Here is a 13,438-nt window from a genome sequence, read left to right as displayed (position 1 = left end):
TATTAGCCAGATGAACCCTTAACAGATTTTGGCCAACATACCCTTTAAAATTGTTTGCCAACAGAACTACCTACATATGTACGTATGTAAAATTATTTCTGTTGAGACAGAATGAGAATTTCACGCTGTTGACATTTTGCTGTTGGGCGGAAGACAGCGGATAAGTTAATGTACAATCTCTGTTCGCTTTAAAAGCATATGAGGCGATGTTTTTTTATGCCTGAACAGAGTCACCCGCCCAGACTTTACCACCCACCATCCACCCACCCACCTATTGCTGTTTACACGCCTTGAGATGAGGGGGTGGCATTTGCATAAAGCAGTCATGTCGAGTCGTATGACGATGACGATGCCGCCAACTTGTTAGCGGACGCTGGCATTTTTACTTGCATATGCAGAGATAATGCGCCGCCCATTGCCGCCCAATGGCCACGTCCTTGCCGCCCCCTTCACAGCTCGACCGACTGCCACCCACACACGTCACTGCTCCCTGCTCCGGGTTCCGTATTCCGTATTCTGTGCAATGTCATGGCTGCGTGCGTAGCTAAGAGAGCACATAAGTCCCCCGGATAGACGAGCCACTCCGTCTCCGTGTTCGTGTCCGCTCCTTTGGGTGAAGGATGGCTGGATGGCAAGGCGGAGGAGCCAAGGACGCGGATACTATTTTTGCTGATTAGTGATATATGCATGAACATGTGGGGTCGGATACAAACGGATTCATTCTCAGAGGAAAATAACGAGACTTAAGGAGAATGGCTGCACGACAAACGCAAATGCAAATGAATTAAATCAGCTACATTATTTTAGATTTTGCCAATTTCCATCAAACTTATTAGTTAGAAAACGCTTTGCTTTGCCTATGACATTCGATACCGTTGAGAATTTAAGATTTTTAATGTAGGTAAAAGATCTTACCCACGGAAATATGGAAAAAAACATTTATTTTACTTCTATTCGATGGATAATGAAAAAATTAATTAAAAATTAACTATAGGGTTTATTTGGTTTTTGTGTCAGATTAATAATTTCGAAGACATCAGTTTGACACTGGCTTCGTGTTTATTGACATTCTTCTTATTTAAGACTTCAAATAAAAGCATAGTGTGATTATTTTTTTCGGTGTAGTTTATTAAAATTCACAAAAGTGTAGTTTGTTTTGGTCACTGGTCCTTACAGTTTTATCAGTGAAAATTAGTAATCATAGTTAATGCTAGTGAACATCTTTCAGTATTCGTCATTGTTGTCCTCCTGGTGTTCCAGTTGCTCCTCTAACGTTTCTTCGGTTTTCTGGTCTGTAGTTTCTTTTTTCTTTTCTTCTATTTTCGAGGAACTCTCTTGGTCTTCAGATTTAGATTTCATATCCCTAATTTCATCCAAATCCGATTCATCCTGGTTGTTTGAGTTAATTGTTTCCTGATTGGGATCTTTCGTACAGGTTTGTTCTCTTTCGGACTCCTTATTTTCCTGGGATTTTTCTGGAAAAGGCAATGCCCGCAGTCGCAGCACCATATCTTCGAGGGTTTCGGGTGCCTCCTCTTTGGCAGCTTCTTTTTCAGAAGATCGCTTCTTGGCCGCATCATCTTTTCGGGTGGCAGCGCATAACTGAGATTGCGGTCTGCTCGTCATCGGGTTCTTGGGAATGGCTCCCGTGGATTGTAGCTTCAATGCCAGTTGACTGGGGGTGGTGGTCACAGTTGCGCAACAAGCCGCTCCGCCGACTTCCTCCTCCGCTTCCTCACCCACAATCCTAGTGCTGGCTATGGAGTTGACCGAACTGGTGGCTTCCTCGGTCGGCACCGTTTGCTCAACTAGTTCAGCCTCCTGTCGCCGACTGGCCTCCCTTTCCGCAATCCTGTTGATCATGGCCGTTCCCCTTTCGGATGTGGAGCTCAACCTGGCAATCAGTTCTTTACCCTGCGCCTCCAGCAGACGAAGACGTTCGGCCCTATTGGCCGATACCCTCTCAATGTCCTCCAGTCGCTGCTCGACAGTTTGCGAGATGCTAGCCGAGGTTTGGGGCTGCTCCTCCTGCTGCTGAGGATTAGAACAATGCTGCTCATGCAGCGTATCCAGCTTGGTGGCCAAGGTTGCGCCGCGTTCAGTATTCCTTGAGAGCTGCGATATCAACTGCCGACTCTCCTGCTCTAAGCGCTGGATTCTCGCTGTTCTCCTGGATGTATACTCCTCTTCCTCAGCGGTTAGTGGGGATTCGTCTTTGGATGGCGGAAGAACAGCAGCTTCCTCCTCTGTGTTACTTTCAAAGCTCGCCTCGCGACTTGGCGCTCTTCTAATCCTGTCTAGGGATTTCTTAAGATAGTGTCCTCGGTCTGCAGTACGCCTAATCCTGGACATAAGTTGGCGGGACTCCTCCTCCAGGCGTCCCAATCGCTCCGATCTCTTCCTGGTATACTCTTCCTCTCGGGGAGTAAGACTTCCGGTGGCTGGTGCTGAACTGGCCCTGGTCATTCGCTCCATACGCTTCCTATTGATGAATTCCTCCAGGGGCACAGCATGCTGGACAGGTGAAATGTCATCTTGGAACTGGCACAGCTGGATCTCGAGGCGTTCGCGGTTGCCAGAGGTTTCCAAAACCTGCTGGATGAGATTTTTGCATTGCTCCTCGAGCTTCTGAATGCGACTGACTGTGCCCGAGCTGCTGGGTGAATCTGCCTGGCTCCTTTGTCTGCTCCTAGAACTGTGCGGAGTCTTTGCTGGTACTCCACCGTGCGCTCCGTCCTCCTCATACTCTTCTTCGGCAGGATCCGTTCCTTCCTCTCGCCAACCACAAGTCGGTGGAGCGCTGTTCCAGCGCAGCACTATATCCTCGGAGTCATCTTCTTCGCCTGCGAAACCCTGACGACCAGGCGAGGTGCTCTGCATCCGCTTAATCTTGCGCGTATGCTCGAACTGATCCCTGAGAAGCTTCCTTCGACAAACGGCGGATAGAGTGGGAGCCTCCTCCACTGGATCTGCAGCACAAATAACCTCACGCTCCTCATCCGATTGAGGTCCCGAGTCGCTATAACCACTCTCCGCCGAGTGATTAGCATCCTCCAACTTTCTCCTAGCAAACTCCTTTCGCCATTCGTCACACTGCTCCTGGCTCTCATCGTTTTTGGCCCTGGCCAGAGCCCACTTTCTGCGGCAGTACTCCAGCTCGTCCTTCAGTTCGCTCAAGAGACGCCTCTTCTGCTGCAGTTGGTAGCGCAGAATCTGCTCCTGCGTGTGAAGCTGGCGATGCTGGCGCTGCATCTTACCCACCAGGTGCCACGTTTTGGTTAGCTCCAAGCTCACCCCACTCAAACGCTTCTCCTGCTGGTTGAGACGATAGTCCAGGTGGCTGTTGAGGGTCTTCAAGCGGTTGGTTTCCTTCACCAGCGACTTCTTCTCCAAGATAAGATCCTGTAAAATGGTAAAATGCATTTTAGTGGGGATTTAATCTGCACCTAAACTTTAAATAATTATGGTTGGTGAGAACCAACCTAAAAACTGGAAGCTTGAATACCCTTACAACCACAGTAGGCCATTAGTACTGCCTTTTCTTAGTCGTTTCTTGTATTTTGTATATGGTAGCCTATGATGCATTTGCATGAATTTAAATAAAGCTTTATAAAATTAAAAAAATCGAAGAAGTGTTTACTGCATGACTAAGCTAAATCCTTGAGATTAAACAAATATCTGACCAGTACCAAAACGTAACCGCTTGTATTCAAGGGTAGCTATATGCAACATGTTCTCTGTCAACGGCAACTGACCGATAAATTCAATTACGTGCATAACAACGGACTCGGCTGCCAAGACCTTGCCCCAAAGACCCGCCCACTTCGTCCGATGCACTTCCACTTCCACTTCCCTTCTACATTGATGCTCGGCAGGACGTCAGCAATAATGAAGCTTCTCGTGCTCGGCCGCCCGCTCGGCACTAGACTATATAAAGCGCTTAAGTGAATAATGCAAAACTTTGCAACAGCCACAGACGGAGATCCCTGAAGCGGGAATCTGGGTGGGGAAAAATTGGGACTCTGGCAGGCTGCACTTCATCAGCAAACCGGATACGACAACTAACAAGCCCGATTGTCCGCAGCACTTGAAAGGGAAGGAACAGTTGGAGGAACTGCGACTGAACAGCAAAAAATTGTGTATTAATAATACTTCTATACCCAAAATTAAAAACATAACTTTAAGGCATAGGAGAAATTTTCTTTTAACTTATCATAATGCTTAATAAAAATTTAAGAAATAGTCGTAAATCCTGGCTGCTATTTCCAAAACCAAAAAAATGCTAATATTTTGACCGCAGCTTTAAATATGTAACATAACTTCTAACTTGAATTTAGTGATCAATAATAATTATATTTTTTTTCCTGCGTAGTGACCTGAAATTTGGTATCTTCTATAGCATAGCAAAACCAAATTTTCCCACCATTATACAAACTTTAAAAACTGTAATATTTTGTTATTTCTCTCAGTGGAGCAAGTGGGCTCACCTTCAGTTTGATGTAGGTCTTGCTGACGCTAAGCTCCGGTGGCTTGCGGTGGGACTCTCCTCCGTCCTTTTCAGGAGCAAAGGAGGTGGAGGAGGATTCAGCAGGAGCCGCACTCGAGGAAGCATTTCCACTGCAGGACGGCAGCTCCTCAAACTGCACGCGCTCGATTTTGTGGTGGCTCAAGAGCTCCATCAACACTTTCCAAACTTTTGGCAAGTTGCCAATGATTTCTTGGGCCGAGGCAACTTTTCCCATAATTTCGGGCTCATGGCTTTTTAACGAAGCTCCCGAACCCCTCTTCCGGTGCTTTTTGATGACTCCCCCTCCTCCTCCTGCTCCTGCTTCTGCTCCACAACTGTCTACGGTGTCCTCGTTTGTGGGTGTGGGCGTGGCGCTGCGACTTTTTTCTGATTCCTCGGCGCAATCCCCATGGCCAGTGGCCTGCTCCACGAGCTCGAAGAGCAACTTGGGCAGAGTGGCGCCATCGCTGCAGTTTCCCTCGGCCTGGGTCATTTGATTGAGCAGCTGGCGATTCTCCTCCAGCATTCGGTTGAGGCGATCGATGTCCATGTTGCTCTTGTCATTAAAGCCCATGATCAGCTGGCTGAAGAGCTGTTTGATGGTGTTGGGGATATTTTAAAATTCTAGTACATTATTTTCAATCTTATCATACTTACCAAGTTTACAGCTCCCACTTGCTCGCTTAGCAGACGCTTCTCGAACTTGTGCTCGCTGCACTCTTCCCTCAGTTTGGCCAGTTCCTCATTGGCCGTCTCCACCTCTTTTAAAAGGCTTTGATTGCGCTCCTCAAAGTTTTTGGTCCTAATTTATGAAAAATAGTATAGAATAATAATAATAAGAATAAATCAATGATTTGCTATTGAGATGTCAATTATGTTAGTTTTTTAAAAACAACGAAGTTATGTCGAGTATCGTGTTTTTTTTAAGAGTGGAGACTTTTGAAAATTATAATTAATATTTTTTTACAATTCTAAAAATTTGGTTTTAATTGACTTTTTTAACCAATGAATGAATAAGTACTAAATTTACCTAATTAGGAGTTCTGAGCAATATTCATTAAATATTTTGCTTTTTTCTTCCTGACAACAAATTTCTTAACTATTTAGTTTTTTTCATCCTAATCTACTTACTTCTCCTGCTCGGCCGTAAGTTCGTCCCTCTTGATCGATATTAAACGCTGAAGATTTTCGTACTCGGCCGCAGCCACTCGCTGACGCTCCTCATAAAGTTGCCTCAGCTGGCGTATATTCACCAGCTGACGCTCGTACTCCTGGCGAAGGTTATTCGACATAATCTTCATCTCACGTTCGCTGAAGGAGTTCTCGATTTGCGTAAGTTTCATCTTGAGCTATAAGTAAGAAGAGTAATTGCTGTACCAAACGATCTAAAGGATATTTTATTTACTAGCTCACCTGAGCACACTGTTCCTCCTTAACACTCAGCATTTGCTTGCAGCAGGAGATGACTTCCTTGAGGGTTCCCACCTGGCGTTGAACCACTTCCACCTCGCCGCGCAGCGACAAATTTTCAGCCTGGACCTGCTGCAAAGCCAATTGAGCACTGGCCAATTCTATATTGGCATGACGGCTTCTGGAGCTGGGATTCTCATCATCTGGATCGGAATCTGGTCTACTAGCTATATTCGTATCCTCACTCTGCACCTGAACATCTCCCTCTTCACTTTCATATTTTTCAGGATTTCGGTTTTTGGATTTTTCCAGAGCCAATTGTTTTTTGAGATTATCAATTTCATCTCGAAGTTCCTTCACAGCATTCTGGCGAACTTCTCTTTTTAGACGCAGCTCTTCCCTAAAGTCCTCCAGGCTTTGTTCTTTTTCAGGAGAGTCCTCTGATTTATGTTCCAATTTATCAGGAGTTTGAGTTTTCCGGTTTTCCATTGCCAATTTCGGAGGCTCCGCCTCTGTTCTTCTTGCTGTATCTTGAGGGGCCTGTTCCAGAATCAGATTCTGATGCTCGATGTCGTTCCACCAGGGCTCGTCATCGGTGGCCAGCTGCACCTGCATCTGCGTATCATCTGCAGACTGTGTGGACTCGGCATTTCCCATTTTTACCAAGAGAACAAAGGCACACGAGCTGTGGTATGCGGTTGTGATGGGCTGTTGTTTACCCCGATGCAGATACAGATGACGATGTGGATGGTCTTCGCCTGGCAAGCGTTAAAATTTACGATCCGCTTTAATGCGACTTTTCTTCTAGAGAAAGAATGAGTCTTCGTCGGTACAAAGAAAATCCAACGATCCACCGATCTACAGCAGATCGCTTCCAATTGATATGAGCACCAATACAGAGGGCCGTGAAAACAGCAACAAATATCGATGTGTATATATCTGTGGGTGACTATCACACACGAGTTTTTCGATTTCGCAATAATCTATTGACTTTCACTTTTCAACCAAGGATGTGCGACAAAATTATGTCTCGTTATTTATCACAAATACTTCACTTAATCAACTCACTTCGAAAATAACGTAAAGTAACGAAAGTAATTATCTAGTATACATATGATAAAGTAAATATATGTATTCGTGGCGTTGGAAAATTTTTTCGATTCTAATATTCTATCCGTACGACGGTCGAACGCAACTTTTCGCTTAGCCTGCTCGGGAAAAACTGAGAAAAAATCGAATAGATTGGTCTATTTTTAACCTACTTTGGTCTCTCCTGTCTTTACACGATTTTGTCTTCGTGCGAGTGAATTCTCGCATAAAATGCTTTGTTTGTGCATTAGAGAAACTACATTTTATGTTGAGGGCTTAAGAATTAGTCTGAGAATCTTTTGAGGACCCTCTCCCTCAAAATTTCTTAATTATTGTTCTAAGTTTTATGCACATTTTAATTAGGAAAATAATGAAACAGTTTAAAATTAGATCCACGCGTCATTTTAATTATGACTAATGGGCAAATCAAAACAAAACTCTTGCCACATCGCATGTCAGGAAAATGAAGATCACGACCAGTTGTCAAGAGCTGCCAGAGATAGATCCGCAACACTTACAAGGTCATTGATCTTCAATATTGCGAAAAGGATCTTGTCAGAAATTGGATCTAAAGATGGTTGACCTTTAAAGGCATATCTAATACTAAGAAAAATAAGAATGTAACTAATTAAGTTAACACATTTAAAAAAAAATTTTAAAAATAATATAAATACTGAAAACTATCTTAATTTTCCTTCCCTTTTTTTTAAGCAGGGTGCTTATTCAACATAAACTCTCCTTAACACAATCTCATTTGACCCACATCCATAAGCTATTGTCAGTCCCCAAAGAGAAAGCATCTCTGGACCTTTATTAACCAATTTGTGATGCGTAGGGCGCGTAGGATTCCGAACTCAGTGGAAAACTTCAGCGGGTAAGTTTCAAAATGAAAATGCATTAGCTAGCTGATTTTTGCACCGCTTCCTTTTTTTTGGCTCCAGTGCGCGCATTTGAAAAGTGGGAAACACGCAGCAATGACTTTGAACCAAGGATGCGAGGAAGTTTTTTCGAGGAAGCACACATTTGGCAAAGTGTCGCCAGGCTTGAAAATGAAAATCAACAATGCAATTTGTTTTGGTTCCCCCTGCTGTTTGTTACGATTGAAAAAGGGCAAAAAAAGCCGGCTAAAAACTTTAAGCGCCAGGCAAAAGTTGGGCCCAGCCACGCCTTCAACTTTACAAAGATTGCACACAGGCAAATGTGAGGCGAAAGTTGAAAGTTGAAAGTTGCGAGGATTCGAGAATACGAGGATACGAGGATACGAGAAGCAGCCAAGGACAGCCCGGAAAAAGTTGCAACAAAATGCATTGTGTTCATAATAATGGAATAATAAACCGAAGCGACTGGGCTCAGATTGAGGTCCTCACCCTTATCTTTGGGCTCCTCAGGTTTGTCCTTGGCTGATTTGCGGAACAGTCAAACTTCGGTCACTGCAACACTCCAGATATAAAATGTCTGTTCTTCCAATCAAATTTTATAACTGAATTTTTAAAACACACCATCGCCAACTTTCCAAAACCTTGCCAACCTTGGATTTAAAATCATAGAGAACAAATTTGACTACTAAAGGAAACAACAATGAAAGTCAAATGTAAGTAAGTATACATAGCACATTTGTAAAACTTTAAAAATTCATGCTTAAACCAATTTTGATTTTCAAGAAAATAATAATATTTAAGTTCACTTTGTTTTGGGTAAATTTTCGATAAAAATGAAGATGGTACCCCTTATAAAAAATGCTAAATCGAAAATATGAGCTTAATATTCATTAATTATATCTTGGCTTCCGTGCTTAGAATTTTTACTGTATTTGTAAAGTTTGCAGTTTCACTTCATTTTCTCTACCGTCTATGTTAGCAGCCAAAAAGGAAGTTTCCGCTGAAGCTCCATTATGCTGCCAGCCATATGTATATCCTGCCATATGACCTTTTAGCAGCTAAAGGAGCCTGCGGTTAATTAGAAAACCTTGAGCAGAAAGTCAATGTTGGGAAAACGTCCAAGGACAATGTAGAGTACAAGAATGTGCCTTGCACGGAAACAAAATCTGGCTTAAATTGGGTCCTTTAAACGAAGGAGATCTTGGTAGTACAAATTTCTTTCACTGCAGTCTCGAGGACACGACATTTATATGACAGTCAGAAGGATAAATAATGGGGCAGACAATCAAGCAAACATTTGGAAAGGGGTTATCTTATGTACATATGTTAATAAAACAATGCAACAACATCAGGAACAGCAACACGTTGACACATCCCCACATCCTGTTGCAGTCTCATTTCCGAAGTAGCAGTTTCGTACTTACCGGATATCTCTGCAAACGCTGCACGAATGCATGGAGCATCCTTACATTTATCACATTGGAAGTAATACATATGTATGTACAAATGTACTTTAATAACACAAATTGTATAAAAATCCTAGTCACTGATAAGAAAACTTGTAAAACGCGCACACAGCATCAGCTGTTCAATGAAACTAGTTGGCAGCTCCGTTGTCTAGAGATGAGCAAAAGTTGTTTTGGAACCAGCAAGAAGTTCATGTGTTTAGACATTTATAATTGCTTAAGGTATTTAAACAACAAAACATTTTATTTTTAAAGTATTTTAACATTTTTTTAAGGTTTGTTACAAAATATGAAGAAAAGTTTTGTTGGAAATACCGTTTCCGCTTACAATTTCTTAAGCCGAGTCCGCACTAGTTCCGCAAGTGAACACTCCCATCACTGACTGCTTCACATTTAAATCGGTTCAGTTCCATTTAGCTCCGACTCAAAGCAACACGTGCAACGGAAAGCATTCTGGGTTTATATTGTTTTTCAGAGGTTTTCTAAAAGAAACAAACCTGCAAAATGCTGGAGGAGATGAAGCAAATGAGGAGCATGCCGGTGCTTAGCAATTCGCGGCCAGAGTTCAAGGAGATACCCAAAAAGCTAAACAGGGTAACAACAAATAAATAACAGCCAATTTCCATGCTAATGAATACGAATTAACAGCACCTGGCCAACTTGGGAGCACCCCATGTGGACTCCTTCGACGAGATGTTGACCGTGGGACTGGACTATGTGGCCAAACATATGATTCCCATCCACTGGCAGAGTCCTGCCGGCGAAAAGATTTCGATGAAAGTGGAATCCATTTGGATAGCGAAGCCACAGGTGCCGCAGGATGTGATTGATGTGCGCACCCGAGAGATTTATCCCACGGATTCAAGGCAACTCCATGTTTCCTACTCGGGCATGTGCTCTGTAAGATTAGGCTGGAGTGTCAATGGAGTAGAAAAGTCCCCCATAAACATGGATCTGGGCGAATTGCCAATAATGCTGCGTTCCAAGGCCTGCAACCTGGGACAGGCTTCCCCGAAAGACATGGTTAAGCATGGCGAACACGACAGCGAGTGGGGCGGAATCTTTGTGATCCGGGGAAATGAGAAGATCGTGCGCATGCTGATCATGACCAGGCGGAACCATCCCATCTGCGTTAAACGCTCTTCCTGGAAGGATCGTGGCCAGAACTTCAGCGACCTGGGCGTGCTGGTGCAAACAGTCCGCGAGGATGAATCGTCTTTGAGTAATGTATTGCACTTTTTGAACAATGGAACAGCCAAATTTATGTTCTCCCATGTCAAGAGGCTGTCCTATGTGCCCGTTTGCCTTATATTAAAGTGCCTAATGGATTACACGGACGAGGAAATATACAACAGATTAGTACAGGGCTATGAATCCGATCAGTACTACGTGTCCTGCGTGCAGAGCATGCTGAGGGAAGTGCAGAACGAGAATGTCTATACCCATTCTCAGTGCAGGAGCTTCATTGGCCATCTCTTCCGTTCCCGCTTCCCAGAAGTTCCAGAATGGCAACCTGATGAGGATGTCACAGATTTTATTCTCAAGGAAAGAGTAATGATTCACCTGAATACCTATGAGGATAAATTTCAGTTGATCGTGTTCATGGTGCAAAAACTCTTCCAATGCGCCCAGGGGAAACACCGAGTGGAAAACGTCGACTCGGCGATGATGCAGGAGGTGCTGCTGCCAGGACATCTTTACCAGAAATACCTAGGTGAACGCGTTGAGTCCTGGGCTCTACAGGTGCGCCGTTGTCTCCAAAAGAAGCTGACCACCCCGGATGGCCTGCTGACCAGTGCCGTGATGACCCAGTGCATGCGACAAGCAGGCGGAGTTGGTCGCTCCATGGAGTCCTTCCTGGCCACGGGAAATATTGCCAGTCGAACTGGGCTGGGACTGATGCAAAACAGCGGATTGGTCATCATGGCGGAGAACATTAACAGGATGCGTTACATGTCCCATTTCCGAGCCATTCACCGTGGCTCCTACTTTACAACAATGAGGACCACGGAAGCGCGACAGCTGCTCCCGGATGCCTGGGGCTTCATTTGTCCCGTCCACACTCCTGATGGTACGCCCTGCGGTCTGCTGAACCATTTGACACTGACCTGCGAAATCTCCAAGCGCCCGGATCCAAAGTTGGTGGATGTAAGTACATAGAATTGTACCAATTCTGGTGTGTTATTAAAATACATCTTATATTTCAGGTCATACCATCACAGCTGATAGAGATGGGAATGCTGCCGTTGTCTAACCAAAGTGAGGCGGAGGCCAAACTTTACGTGGTCTTCCTGGATGGCAAACACCTGGGTCACATTCATCAATCAGATGCCTCCAAAATAGTCGAAGATTTGCGCCACGGAAAGATATTTGGCACCCTTCCTCAAATGATGGAGATTGGCTTTATACCGTTCAAGAAAAACGGTCAGTTCCCGGGACTTTATCTTGCAACAGGACCTGCCAGGATGATGAGGCCCGTTTGGAACCTGAAGTGGAAGAGGGTGGAGTATATTGGCACACTGGAACAGCTGTACATGGAGATTGCCATCGACCAGAAGGAGATGTACCCTGATTTTACCACCCATCTGGAGTTGGCCAAGACGCACTTCATGAGCAACCTGGCTAACTTAATTCCCATGCCGGACTACAATCAATCGCCTCGTAATATGTACCAGTGTCAGATGGGAAAACAAACGATGGGAACCCCCTGCTTAAATTGGCCCAAGCAAGCGGCCAATAAGTTGTACCGCCTGCAGACGCCAGCAACGCCCCTTTTCCGGCCTGTTCACTACGATAATATTCAGATGGATGACTTTGCCATGGGCAGCAATGCCATAGTGGCTGTCATTTCCTACACCGGCTATGACATGGAAGACGCCATGATCATCAACAAGTCAGCCTACGAGCGAGGATTCGCCTATGGAAGTATCTACAAAACGAAGTTTGTGACGCTGGACAAGAAGAGCAGCTACTTTGCCAGGCACCCGCACATGCCGGAGCTGGTTAAACATCTGGACACAGATGGCCTTCCACATCCCGGCTCTAAACTGAGTTATGGTTCCCCGCTATACTGCTATTTTGACGGCGAGGTAGCCACTTATAAAGTGGTGAAAATGGATGAAAAGGAGGATTGCATGGTCGAGAGCATCCGGCAGTTGGGAAGCTTCGATTTGACGCCCAAGAAAACGGTGGCCATAACCCTGAGGATTCCACGACCTGCCACAATTGGCGATAAGTTTGCGTCGAGAGCCGGTCAGAAGGGTATTTGCTCACAGAAATATCCCGCCGAGGATTTGCCCTTTACCGAATCGGGCTTGATCCCAGACATTGTGTTCAACCCCCACGGTTTCCCCTCCCGTATGACAATTGCCATGATGATCGAAACGATGGCGGGCAAGGGGGCAGCGATCCACGGCAACGTTTACGATGCCACCCCTTTCCGCTTTTCCGAAGAGAACACGGCCATTGATTACTTTGGCAAGATGCTGGAGGCCGGAGGCTACAACTACTACGGTACGGAGAGATTGTATTCGGGAATAGATGGCCGCGAGATGACGGCGGACATTTTCTTCGGAGTGGTCCATTACCAGCGCCTCCGGCACATGGTGTTCGACAAGTGGCAAGTGAGATCAACGGGAGCCGTGGAGGCCCGCACCCATCAACCAATTAAGGGAAGGAAACGCGGTGGCGGCGTGAGATTCGGAGAGATGGAACGAGATGCTTTGATCTCCCACGGAGCCGCCTTTCTGCTGCAGGATCGTTTGTTCCACAACTCGGACAAAACGCACACGCTGGTGTGTCACAAGTGTGGTTCCATTCTGGCGCCACTGCAGCAGATCGTGAAGCGGAACGAGACGGGATTACTCTCATCGCAGCCCGATACGTGTCGCCTGTGCGGGGACAGCAGTTCGGTTTCCATGATCGAGATCCCCTTCTCCTTCAAGTTCCTGGTAACCGAACTCAGTTCGGTCAACATCAATGCCCGGTTTAAGCTGAACGAGATTTGAGTTGAATCTAAGATTAATATTGTTAGCCTTTATTTTATCCCTTTAACTAATAAAGTTGATAAAAAAAATGTTTGCATATTT

At 45.0% G+C, this 13,438-nt stretch overlaps 2 protein-coding genes and 1 long non-coding RNA gene across 3 annotated transcripts; 2 read left to right on the top strand and 1 right to left on the bottom strand.

Annotated features, from left to right (window-relative positions):
- Positions 1 to 1,107: 1,107 nt before the first annotated feature.
- On the bottom strand, positions 1,108 to 7,128 carry LOC108137848 (trichohyalin). Its single transcript, XM_017259775.2, has 5 exons — positions 5,921 to 7,128; positions 5,639 to 5,856; positions 5,165 to 5,309; positions 4,488 to 5,099; positions 1,108 to 3,402 (listed from the first exon to the last, which is right to left on the bottom strand). The coding sequence occupies exons 1-5, from the start codon at positions 6,572 to 6,574 to the stop codon at positions 1,225 to 1,227; spliced, it is 3,807 nt and encodes a 1,268-aa protein (XP_017115264.1). The 5' UTR covers positions 6,575 to 7,128; the 3' UTR covers positions 1,108 to 1,224.
- Positions 7,129 to 7,723: 595 nt separating this feature from the next.
- LOC121467840 lies at positions 7,724 to 9,528 on the top strand. The gene is made up of 3 exons (XR_005977870.1): positions 7,724 to 7,880; positions 7,948 to 8,597; positions 9,237 to 9,528. It is a non-coding gene; the product is annotated as an uncharacterized LOC121467840 (long non-coding RNA).
- Positions 9,529 to 9,741: 213 nt separating this feature from the next.
- Positions 9,742 to 13,390, top strand: LOC108137868 (DNA-directed RNA polymerase I subunit RPA2). Its single transcript, XM_017259804.2, has 3 exons — positions 9,742 to 9,944; positions 9,999 to 11,498; positions 11,558 to 13,390. Exons 1-3 carry the CDS (start codon positions 9,855 to 9,857, stop codon positions 13,355 to 13,357), a joined length of 3,390 nt encoding a protein of 1,129 aa, XP_017115293.1. The 5' UTR covers positions 9,742 to 9,854; the 3' UTR covers positions 13,358 to 13,390.
- The last annotated feature ends 48 nt before the right edge of the window (positions 13,391 to 13,438 follow it).

The sequence above is a fragment of the Drosophila elegans genome, unplaced genomic scaffold, assembly GCF_018152505.1.
Source record: "Drosophila elegans isolate 14027-0461.03 unplaced genomic scaffold, ASM1815250v1 contig_814, whole genome shotgun sequence".
NCBI classification, from domain to species: Eukaryota; Metazoa; Arthropoda; class Insecta; order Diptera; family Drosophilidae; genus Drosophila; species Drosophila elegans.
The sequence above is the reverse complement of the archived record's forward strand: the minus strand, read 5'-3'. Positions and strand labels throughout refer to the sequence as shown.